Raw genomic sequence first — 11,781 nt, forward strand, 5'->3', positions numbered from 1 at the left:
CCTTCGATTACCTGGCTGTTCCATCTATCGTCCTATTGTGGCCACCTGCGAGTGCACGTTCTTTGTCTCTCGAGAAGGGAGGCAAGCTGGCGTAACGCGAAAGTGGGAACGTGCCGGTCCATTGTTCGCAGTAGGGGAGGTGCCCTAAAGGGGCCGGTTGATTTTGTTCAGCCTCTATAGTCACGGCCGTGGCGATCGGTGGGGGTCGAATTCAAAAGAGAGGGTAGCCGGCGCATCTGGAACGTGATCGCCAGGCGTCGCTTCGAGCGTACTCGCCGCCATCGAAGTTATAAAACCGATCAAAGCCGTACGGAGTTTCCAGGAGGGCGGTCGCGTTACGCTCGGAACCTTTTTTTTTTGTAGACAGACGGAATCCTTTCGAGTAAAGCACGCATACATAGCCGTATATATGGTTCGGTTTCGTGAGAGAGCAAGCATATAAAAAATGACGGGTCGTCGTGTGATTTGACAGTGAAAAAAACATTTAATGGGAAAAGTGTCTCGGTATCCTGTGGTTGGTATTCGGGGATCCTAAGTATCATCACAACACCCTGTAGACTTCCCCCTATCTCTTTCACTCTGGTCAGTCGCGTCAGTTTTCGGTGTGTCGGGGGATTCGATTACTCAAACGAAATTACCCGACGAGTCGGCTGCTTCAGGCGGATCGTGCACGCTCCGTTTAAACCCGGGAATAGAGGCGAGCAGATTTAAAAAAAAAAAGAAAGGAGAAAGCCTCCAAAGCATCGGTCGCAGAAGAGCAAAGAGCCAAAACCGGCATCGTTAGCACGTATGCATATACGGGCGGAATTGCCCGCGACAGGAATTTCTCCTTTAAAGAAACCCAGAGGGTCGGTCTCTGTCGGTCATGCATCGTCGTGATTTATAAAACACGCCCGTTTACTTCTCCATTCTTACTTACATTCGAATATTTTTAGAAGTGATCTCACTGCAAGACCGCCTCCTTAGCGCAAAATGCGGCGATCCGACTGATTCGAAAGTGCAAAGGACCGGGTCCCATTCGAGTGGTCCGCGTGAACGACGCCTGCCGGCAGATTCATCGCGATGCCCGCTCCAAAAGTATCGAACACGCCTAGCGGCGTAAAAACATTTTCCGCATCTCCCATTCTCCCCCGTCCCGACGAGGGGTGCCTCCGTTCCGTCCCGCAGGCAGCGTAACCTTTGCCTCCCTTAGCGGCGACGAGGGCGCAGGAGAATCGGAAAACGATGCCAATTCTTTCGAACGATTGTCACCGACCGTGGCCGGAATTTCTCGTTATTCGCCTCGTCGGCTCAGCTGTTGCGACCATTGCCGGTGCGTGCGATACCGGCGCAGAGTTTTCGGAGTGCGGCACTCTGCGGGCCCACAAGTGTTCCACCGTGCATTGCTCACGCATCTCGGAACGTCGAAGCGAGCGTTCGGCTCGGCCTCGCTGCTTTTATCGCGGCGGCTCGTACACTTGAGAGGCGCGCAGTGCTCAAACGGGCACGGCCGAATCGATTTTCCCTGGTTGCACCGCTGGCGATACACCTACACGTATGATTCTTCGAGTCCCTCGCGGCTGCCGGAAACTATTTTCCCCAGTTTCTGCTGTACGCACGCCACGGTGACCCGCTGCGCGCCCGCGATCGCGTGTATCGGCCGTGCCCGCGCGCACGTCAGTCCCATCGCGTTCGGTAACAATCGTGGAAACCGGCCTGCGCGACCGTCTAAAATTAAACCGCCGTCCAGGCGAGAACCAGACAGCAGCGTCGACTCCGCGGGCGATTCGGTTCCGGTTACTTAATACTCGATGGGCGCTCGTTGCATCTAATTGATCGGTGCCCGATCGGCATGCGGTCGGCCCGAGTCTTCGTCCAATGTGCCCGGGCTGGCTCGTCATATACCGTTATACCACCCGTATCGCCCGCCGAGAATCCTAAAAATAGCGGCCGCGAGAGAACGAAAGTAATCCTCCTAGACGTATCTAATGAATCCCCCGATAACGAAGGGAAGAGCGTACTCGGGAATTCGTTGCCTGAACTAGACCAGAATTCTTCTCGGACCGCCCTGGCGTCTCTCACGTTCGCGTGTAGCGTAAACTACATCAATCAGCCGCTGCTCCTTTCCTCGTTTTCTGCTGGCACGTCGCGGATGCCAGTTGGTGGAGCAATCGACCAACCGGTCCACGAAAGCTCCTAACGCGCACGTTGAATAAAGTTAGACGAGCCTGGTCTATTACCCTCGGTTGCTTCGACGGTTCCAGCGTTACCGCGGCGAACTGTCATCTGTGTCAACTGTCCATTAAGCCGACTCGATCCAGCTTAGTCTGCGAAACTCTCGTCCCTTACCGACAATCGTGCGAAATCAATTCCCAAGATGAAACCGGCATGGTGGCCGGGCGAGTCGCTATTATCGGAGGACCGCTTTGCCTCCGTGTCGGACCATCAGCCTCGAAGTCCTCGCTGTTTGGGATCTAGAAGGATCGCCCAGCGACTTGGGCGATCCCTAGATTGACCCGCTTCTTCTGATCAGCCGATTCGTCGTCTCGTTCGAGCAGATATCCGGATTCTGGCCAGCGGACCGACATTAGTAATCAGTGAACGGAAGGAAGGAAGGCTCGAGGCGCGGAACGCGAAAGGGCGGTGTGAGGCAAGGGTGAAACGGCGGAGGGTGAGGCCGTAGTGATGACGGGCGAGGAGGGAAAGTGCGGGGGTGGAACTGGCACCGGCGGTGGTGCCGGTGGTGGAAACACGAACACGAACGTAACCGACAACGCGAACAACATTAACGCCAATGTACACGCGAATGTTAATGCCAACATAAATGTCAGCCAGCAGAATGGAGGGCCGGAAAAAGCGCCCGTCGTCGGCGGTACCAACGTGGAGACTTTACCGCGAGCTGGCAAACAGGTAAGGGAATCTTCTTCACGTTCCACATTTTATCCCCCTGACGTGGGCAAGGCCAATTAACTCGTCGTTAAAAGATTCAGCGCTGCACTCGTACAAAAGGAGTAGGCCACAGCGTTGCGTGCAGCATTCACTGTGGCCAGAGCGAGTTACTTCGCCTTCAATTTTCCAGTAGGCAGTCGGGAATACGAGAGGGGTTGCTTGCGATCGAGAAATGTTAAGCAGGAGTTATCAGTTCTTCAGCTCTATCCTGGCTCTGTTAATTGGATTTATGGCGGAGACCTTGTTTGGCAGATCCTGCCTCTGACTTTTGGTAGATAGAGGATTTCCTGTTAATCGTGGTCCTGCGAAAACGCGTTAATAGGCATCTAGTGGAGGGTGAAGTCGACATTAAAATTAGATAAAGAGACAAAAATTTAGATTCGTTTTATTATTTACGGTGCTTCTTATGGAAGACAGTTGACAATTACAATTTCACCCTGCGAGGCCAGTTGGAGTAGGTAAGTAAACGCACATGTAGGTACTCCAAAAAGGGAATTGGAGTATTCGTTATTGATAAACTTTCGCCTCCGTTATTTTGCATAATACAAATAATGTGTTCAGACAGAAATAATTGTTAACACGTGTCATCATACCTATTATTGTCGAAAGTTTCCCCAGAGAAGAATCTTCTGTATAGAAATATAATAATAAACAATTCTTAATGATCCAGATGAGCGTTCAGTTGATAGACTATGTACCCCGCAAGTAATTAGAAGTGCACCGTCTCAATTTTAGATCAAGAGTTTAATACCTCGAGATTGAAACAAACTTCCCAATTGACATCACTGAAGGAACGTAAAATGCTGTTGCATCGTAAGGTCAGTTCAGCACACGGTATTTATTACACGCATTAGTCACGTGGAACTTGTGCTCCCGCTCTTTTTATGGCACATTGCTGCGGGTTCGCGTTACACAACGCTCGCCTGCATTAAGGAAAACGAGCAGACGTCTCTTCTCTTTATCTTTACAACGAAACGTTAGAAAACGCGAAATTTTGATGAAACGCCGTAATTCAATATTCAGAAGAGGAGAAAGATGAGCCCAGGAGAAGGGGGAGGTTGTGCATCTGGTTCTCAGTACTGGTAGTACCGTAAGGAACTGTGCGAACGATTATTAAGTCCTACTACGGCGCATCTAACCGCGACGACGATCAATGATGATGATTTGGAGTTCCTAGAAGTAACAGGACTTGTATACGGTTTCTAATAGTATATTCGCTCATCCGTCCGTGACAATTTGGTATTGTGACTCGTAATTTCAAAGCACCGGGAACCGAAACGGGGCAAGTAACGTTTCTTTCTCTCGCGCATACTTGGTGCTTGGCTCGCAAGGGGGAAGAAATTACACAAACCCCGGTGATACGATTCTCATTCGCTTTGGAAGCAAATGGAGAGCTGGAGCTACTTTAAACTGTTCCCTCTTTTTGTTTCCCTTTGCTGGGCGATGAAAAGAGTGTCTCGAGTGGCTCCACTGATGCATTTTTATTTTGCGTACTTTCTGTTACTATGCGAAAGGGATTTTTATTGCCAGCAACATCATAAACTGGGACTCCTGAACCGTCATGACCTTCCAGGACAATATCCCCCAGAAGGGGGACTACTTAGGACTCTCATATCTATAAAATAACGCGTCTTCACTAATCCCTCTGCTAATGAGAAAGACGGCAGCGTTGTCTTTAAGGACTATTATAGGTTCTCAAAGGTCAAAGTCGATGAGTCGAGCAAGAACGCAGCTGGAAGTCGAACTCTCAGCGAACTGTTATACGCAAGCATATAGTGTATTAATGATATTCAGCTGTGATCATGTAATTATACTAAGTGTCTACTCCACATCTACTTCTACGTTTGCTGGCGTAGTGGTGTACACCGAAGGAGTTCAATCCAGTCCTCTCTCATTCGTAAGGTCTATTCTATTCATGTAATAGTTATAAATACACATTTCTATATTTCCTGGGGTAACACGAGCCTTCGAAGTTTCACACGGCTGGGTGTGTTGTGTACTCGCTTTGTGGTTAACGCAACTCATTTACACGCCACCCCAATTAAGCTCGAATATGACTCTAATAGGTGGTTTAGTTCACTTTTTACTTTGGCAAAGTAATTGAAACATTGCGTTCTCTTTACTATACGTTAAGTGCACTCAATGAAGATTCTATTCGGGTCGATAGAGCACTCCTTCACGTTTAAATCAATTCAGCCCAGTCACCGCTAATAAGCTGACGCTCCAAGCATCCTCTTGTACATCGCGGGGAATTCTTCGATAATGTAGTAGAATGACAATGTGATGTCACTGAATAGCGTTCTGCATTGTTTATTTCATGAAAAAAAATTATTGCTTTTCTCACCGTTTTATGAACTTTTTAGACGCACGCTGGTTTCCCGGATTTCTGACAAGTCTCAACAGAATGGTGAAGTACGTTGCAAATTGGTCGGGCACTTTTAAAAAATACTTATACTCACCTGAATAAGAGAAATGTATTCCGGTGACATTCTCTTCCTGATCGTAACGTGAACAAAATTCTGTCCTTGAAAACGAGACACAACTCGTGTCTGCTCATGAACTGCCACTTCTAAAAATAATTCATAAGAATCTGTGGGAGTACACGGGGGCCGCGAACACAAGGAAATATCTATCATAGATTCATTCTATTCCAGCGTACAAAGAGCCCGTTAGGCTTGCAATGTTAGTGACTGATTGTTCCGGCTCAAAGGTCATGGTTAACGTAGGACGTAGGTTGTGAAAGGTGTACGAAGAGAGGACGTTTACAATTTTACGAGCCCAGAGGTCCCATAAAATGCACGAAGCCAACTTCCCTGCATTTATACTTCTATTATAATTAGGAGCTCCAAATTGACAAGTGTTAGATCATTTTCGTGATTGGTCCCAAGTCAAGTCCCTTCTAACCAGAGTTGCATTAAAATTGTCTGGTTGGAGTTTTCATTTCTTTAGTCTAGTAAAAAATTGTATTCTTTCGCTGTTTAGTGCACTGTTACCTTATTTTCCTGTAATAAAAGTGGCGTTTTTTTTCTTTATTCGAATGCATTGCGAAGGGATGCGTTTATTGCATCGTTATTTTTAGCTGACGATTCTTAGCACTTATTTATTTTAATATTACCACATTGCCATATTCTATTAAGGATGTAACAGTGATTTTTCATTAATGAAAAGAAGAAAAGCTGGTTACCCAGATACAAGCACAACCATCGCACTGAATAAGATATTTAAATATATTAAATAACTTTAAGTATATTTAATATATGTATTAAGATAATGAAGTATTATTAAGTTAGAATTACATTCTGAAATAACTATTTTTAATGTGTTTTTCTTTACGTTATCACATTTACCTTCCCTTGTATGGGGGTAGGACTGGTTATTTGAATATTAAAAAGGTGGTCGCCACTGAAAAAAGATTGGGAAACACTGGTTTATTGGCACTACCAAGGGGTAGTAACGTGCACACAGAGGTGTAACAGATTCGTATTGTTCTTTTATTTTTATTACGTGTAAATAATATTCTTAAAAGCATAATATTCCTCTAACAAGGGAATATCCCGAACCTGAAAATTCGAAAAAATCTGAAGCTTTGCGAATATGTAGGGAATTTTCTCCTGTTTACAACGCAATTTTTGTTTGCTGCCCAAATTCACTCTAAGGGGGTGTAATTGCCCCTTGAAAATCCGGTTAATTTCCAATTTTGTGTTATAACATGAACTGTAAAATATTTTATTACCAACTGATAGATCTAATTAAAGGAAGTAACTTTTATCATGAAACTTTTTTCCTATCTCTTACAGTTCGCGAATTACAACAGAACGTCGGAAAACTGGGAAAACAGCTGAATTTTCAGGGGTTAATTTCACCCACTTCGAGTGAATTTGGACAGCAAACAAAAATTGCGTTGTAGGTAATCAGGAAGAAATCCCCTGCATATTCACAAAGTTTCAGAATTTTCTGAATTTTCGGGTTCGGAATCTTTCCTTGTAAGGCGTACGCGTAGAATGAAACTCGAGCATAATACAGAAACAGCAAGAAATGTCAGGCGTCAAATCCAAGGATGTACTTTATATTTTGCACTTCATACTTCTGCGATACTTTATCAAAAGGGTAAGGCTGTTATTAGATTCCTTATCGTCGTTCGTACTTCTAAGAAGTTCTGCCAACGACGATTACACCGACTCAGATTATCCGACTGCCCCGCAACTTCGATTCGTTCGGACGTGCCGCCATGTATCTGGTCAGCACACAGCAGTTTTGACTCACGTAAAATTACGTCACAATCCCATTCGTACGGACCTTGTAAATCTACCTCGCGAATTAGCCTTGATTCGTGCTACGAGGCCACGGTTATCCCATCTGAAATCATTTTCGTCGTACCTCCAATCCTATATGCAGAACGAACCAAGTCTAAACCTACATCCACCGTCAAAGAATTCCCTAAAATTTTACAGTGCAGCCTGTTCCCAAATTACGCCAAATTTCGCAGGCTCAACTCTCGAAAACTTCGATAGGCAGATGAGAGATCGCTAAATCCACCGCTCAGACGGTAAATGTAAGAGCAAATACGGTCGGAGGTAGCGTTCAGGCGCGATCGTAAAAACCGAAAGTTCAACCGCTGCGCAATTACGTCCGCCGCGTTAAAGTTTGATTCATATTATTTAAATGGCCACTTAGCGCTGGCACGAGAGGAGAAAAGTAGTACATGTATGCAAAGAGGTGTGGGGAGGAGAGAAAAAAAAAAGGAGGTAAGTACTCGGGTTCTCCTCGGAGCGATTTAAAGCGTAGATGTCGTGTACACGGTCCGTTCGCGTGCAAGATCCACGGGCGCTCGTTCGCTGGCTATCGAACCTCGTAACGCTCGACATTCAATCCGACTTTGCCGTGGGATAAAGGACGCGATGGCCCTGCAGCGCCGGTTGATGATGAATGTAGGTCATTTACGTTTGAATCTCGCGAGGGGATGCGCGCGTCTCGTTACCTCCGACGTTCGGAGCACCATGATCGTTATAATTTCACGGTGCCCGCGGAGGGATGCATTATGCAGGCACCGCCGTGTCTTGGCGCGTAAATTTATGAAGCCCGGCGCGCGAATACAAGCGATGATTCGAGTCGGAGTTGCTTCTGATTGCATACAATGCAGACGCCGTGCAACACACGCCCACGCTTGTTGGGAGTGCGCGAGCCTTTTTACACTACCCCCTCATCCGGTTCTCGAGACTGATTAGGAAACACCGTAGCTTAATTGCCGCGGCAATTTACGGCATGATAATTTTCCGGATTCCTCTCGAAGTCGTTACTGTTGAGCCCGAATTCCTTGGACACCATTCATTCTTCCCTAGCAGACAGCGCGCGCACGCACCGGCGATATTTCGAGGAAATATTTCAATATTTAGAATAAACCCCGCGATCTATCAACTTCGCTCTAAGTTGAACGCTGCTACTCGAGCTGCGCGTGCCGAGCGAACGCGTATACAACGCGTAGCGCACTGTTCCGAGCATCGCGCTTTAAGTAAACACGGTAGCCATCGATGCCAATTTCCCGTATCTGTAATTATTGTTTTTGCATCGCGCGCTAATGACGCACGACGATCGCTGCGTTCCAATGTGCAAAAGCAACCTATTCCGAACGTACGCGCGGCGGGTAGCGCACGTAACGCTCCCCACGTATCCGCCTAATCCTCCCGCGTCCATTAGCGATACGGGATTCCCTGTTTTATTTAGAAGCGCGCCTTCGCGACGACTATATTCTCAGCGTATTTATCGCCGCGCGATACGTTAACCTGCCCGGTAAAACGAGCCTCTCGGCAGGAAGTCGACGGTTGCGTACAGAGGGTGGAACGTCCTTTGAGGTGTGCGAACGCGCCGAGGCCCTTTGCTCAGGCCAGACCGATTAAAGCGGGCGTTAAACACTCCGTTTGATCCTTAAAAGTGACACGCGACGGTACTCGTCGCGCGTTCGTTAAATTAGTCGGGGCTTGCTCGGTATCTCCGCCGGGGCATGCCTAATCGTGTTCGGCGCGCGACTTTCCTGTTTTCTATTTGTCGATTCCGAACCGCATGGAACTGGGTTGCGAAACCGCATAAAGGGACGCGCGAACGCAGGCGCGCGGCCGCGATGCTCGCCTCGTCTTCGCAGTGTAAAGTTCTTTCCGTGGGGTGTAAAGGTAGACTGAAAATAAACGTTTTCGCCTCGGCACCGCGCTAGCGTTACCGCAATAGCGTCGGTGCTCGGACAGGAAACCTGCGGCTGGCGGTACCGTTTTCACTGGTCGGACGTGTTCCACGCACGTGCATAGCCTTGCGTACGCGTTTCAGATCGGAAAAGGCGAGATCTGCATCTCTGCCCGATGTATAATGAATTATACATCGTTCGGGTTCCCTGCATGAGAATGCTTGGGCCGAGCATCGCGTCAATTCGAAGGTGGTTGGGTGTGCACTTGACCTGTTGACTGCCGATCGTTATCAGCGTTGCCTTCTGTGTGTTTCAAGAGCGACGCGATGATAAAGCTTTTGCTACTTAGCTCGAGGATTTCAAATTCGAAGGACTGTTACGCGAGCATCGTTTTAGGATCTCAAATAACGTGAAAAGCAATTGCGAGGGTGAAGTTGGACAGCGTTTAGGAAGCTTCGCGTCCAGGAAAGGTCAGCCTCTCCCACGTCCCGAGATATATCACGAACAACAAGGGAAGGAGCTTTCTCGATCGCCTCGAAAATTTGCCGAGGAAATTTGGCACGCTGCCTTCGATGCGTACTTGCGGGCGACGCGTGATATCGGAGACGTCAGTGATTGACCTACTTCTTACCGCGCGCCTGGTGAAATGCCCTCGTCATTAAAAGCTTTGTAGGTGGCTAGTGGGGTTATTCATCGGGTTCGACAATCGACTGCGATGTGTCACGAGCACCAGCCTAATTTAATTATTAAATCGTGTCGGCCTCGAAATGCCAGGCGTCTTCTTTAAGCAGCCGTTTAATAGAGGCCTGCACCAATGGAGCGTGACACTTGGCGCGCCTTAGCCTGCGCAGGCTTCCCTAAACGCATCATGAAAATCTGAGTGGTTAAAGGGCGTTCTGCCCTTTTTCTTGCGCACTCAATACTTCTGTCTCTTCCTCCTTTCTTTTTTTCTTCTCGCGCTCGTTCGACCCGGTAACCCGACAGAGCCACCCCTTTTTCCCGACCCTTTCGCCGCTAAACTAGGGTTCATGACACCCCAGCGTCATTTAATTTAGTCTCGAGGGGGCTAGGAGCCAGCCTCTCGTACCAGTAAGTCCTCTCAAACGATTTTCGAAACCTGCTGCTTCGTCGCTTTGCTCCCGCAATTAAGAAACTCCAGACTTATTCTGCCCGTGAGCGCTGGAAAGCGATTCATCTTGATCGCTGTGATCGTTAGGAATTAAAAAATACCCTCTGGGCAACGAAGCCTTCGCCTACCAGTAGCCTTCTGTCGTTGTAGATGTTGCGGCAGATATTTCACCAAGGTTGCTCCGCGAATTGATTTGCAAAATTCCGTTATCCTTGCGCACGTTTTTCATGCCCCTGTGTGTGCCCCCGCGTGCTTAACGACGCGGAAATGCAGTCGGCGTATCCTTTCATAAAGCGGTGGCATCGATCGGAGTAACGTCGTTTTGCAGTGGGTCGCTCGAACGTTTGTCGCCAATTTGTCACTGGCAGACGTCACGAGATTAAATGCGGGGGTGGCCGGGGATAAAAGACCGAGCGGAGAAAAACAACGTGAAAATTGCTGGATGGAAATCGAAATTCATCATAGACGCCCCAATTACTTCTCCCGCCGCACGATGCCATATCAATTTTTCAGGTGTTTGCGACGAGGCAGCGTTGCCAGGATCGATATATTATATCCTTGCTGAAAACACAGCGGCGGAATTAACAGGGGGGGAAAGTTGCATTAAACTTAGAGAAGGAAATAAAGTATTCTATGCTAGTTACTGATTAATCAGTGCAATAACCTGTATCGATTAACGCAGGTGGGGTTAGGTATACTTGGTGCAACAACCTGCATCGATTATTGGGTAGCGGGTTAGGCTGGTTATTTTTTTTCCCCATATATGTGCGTGTGTTCGCGGGAGATTATCAAGATAATATTAAAACCTCGATCGCGACGCAACGAGCACCACTCTGAAATCCACGAGGCTGAACGTACACAGCCCAAGCCGTATTTGATTAATTTTTCCTGCCGCTTTATATCGAGGGTAGTTCCCGCAGGACTAGCTTCGCTAACAAATTCTGCCGCACGTCGCTTTAAATTAAGCCCGCAGCATCTGAGGATACAACACCGAGCAATGGATGATGTAGCTTCGCGTAAACCGCTGATTGACTGACACTCGAGGCACCGAGTGCCTTTATCATATTAGACAATTTGATTTCCCGAAGAATCCGATCCACGGCGCTCCTGCGTAAATTTCAAACGTCCATTACTTTCCCGCTTCAGAATGTTCACTCGTTGCCTTTCCCGTAGCGAACAAACAGCGGTACAGTTTTGCAGGGGCTCGGCCGGGAAGGGAATTTCATTAAAACCTGTACCTAAACCAGGCGCAACGTACACTTTATTTGCGGCAAAATAAAACGCGAATTCCATCGGCATTCTTTCGCCTTCTCATAACCCGGTGCCTTTTCACCGAGCGAAATTTCAGCGGGATATTAAAATTGAAACAGGCGAAGCTAACCACTTGAAAACACACGCGTCGTAGACTTCAAACGGAGATTTTATTAAAACATAGACACTAACACAGCAAGTATAGAAGAATAATCTCGAATACAAGTGAAGGGTAAGGGGAGAAAACGAGGAATGTCCATTTTTCGTGACTTTGCGATTTACAGCATATTTTGTTGCTGGC

At 47.6% G+C, this 11,781-nt stretch overlaps 1 protein-coding gene across 19 annotated transcripts in view; it reads left to right on the plus strand.

Annotated features, from left to right (window-relative positions):
• Positions 1-306: 306 nt before the first annotated feature.
• Positions 307-11,781, plus strand: part of LOC143371589 (uncharacterized) — an 86,055-nt gene continuing 74,580 nt past the window's right edge. For 17 of the 19 annotated variants that reach the window (XR_013086051.1, XR_013086054.1, XR_013086056.1 and 14 more), the window contains exons 1-2: positions 307-514; positions 2,538-2,889. Coding sequence is in view for 4 of the 19 variants with exons in the window: in XM_076816901.1 (XP_076673016.1) it covers positions 2,665-2,889 (225 nt within the window). In the remaining 15 variants the exon portion in view is untranslated. Of the gene's footprint in view, positions 536-2,512; positions 2,890-11,781 lie in introns of all 19 variants that reach the window. The other 2 variants (XR_013086053.1, XR_013086052.1) reach the window with 2 other exon arrangements.

The sequence above is a fragment of the Andrena cerasifolii genome, chromosome 7, assembly GCF_050908995.1.
Source record: "Andrena cerasifolii isolate SP2316 chromosome 7, iyAndCera1_principal, whole genome shotgun sequence".
Classification (NCBI taxonomy): Eukaryota; Metazoa; Arthropoda; class Insecta; order Hymenoptera; family Andrenidae; genus Andrena; species Andrena cerasifolii.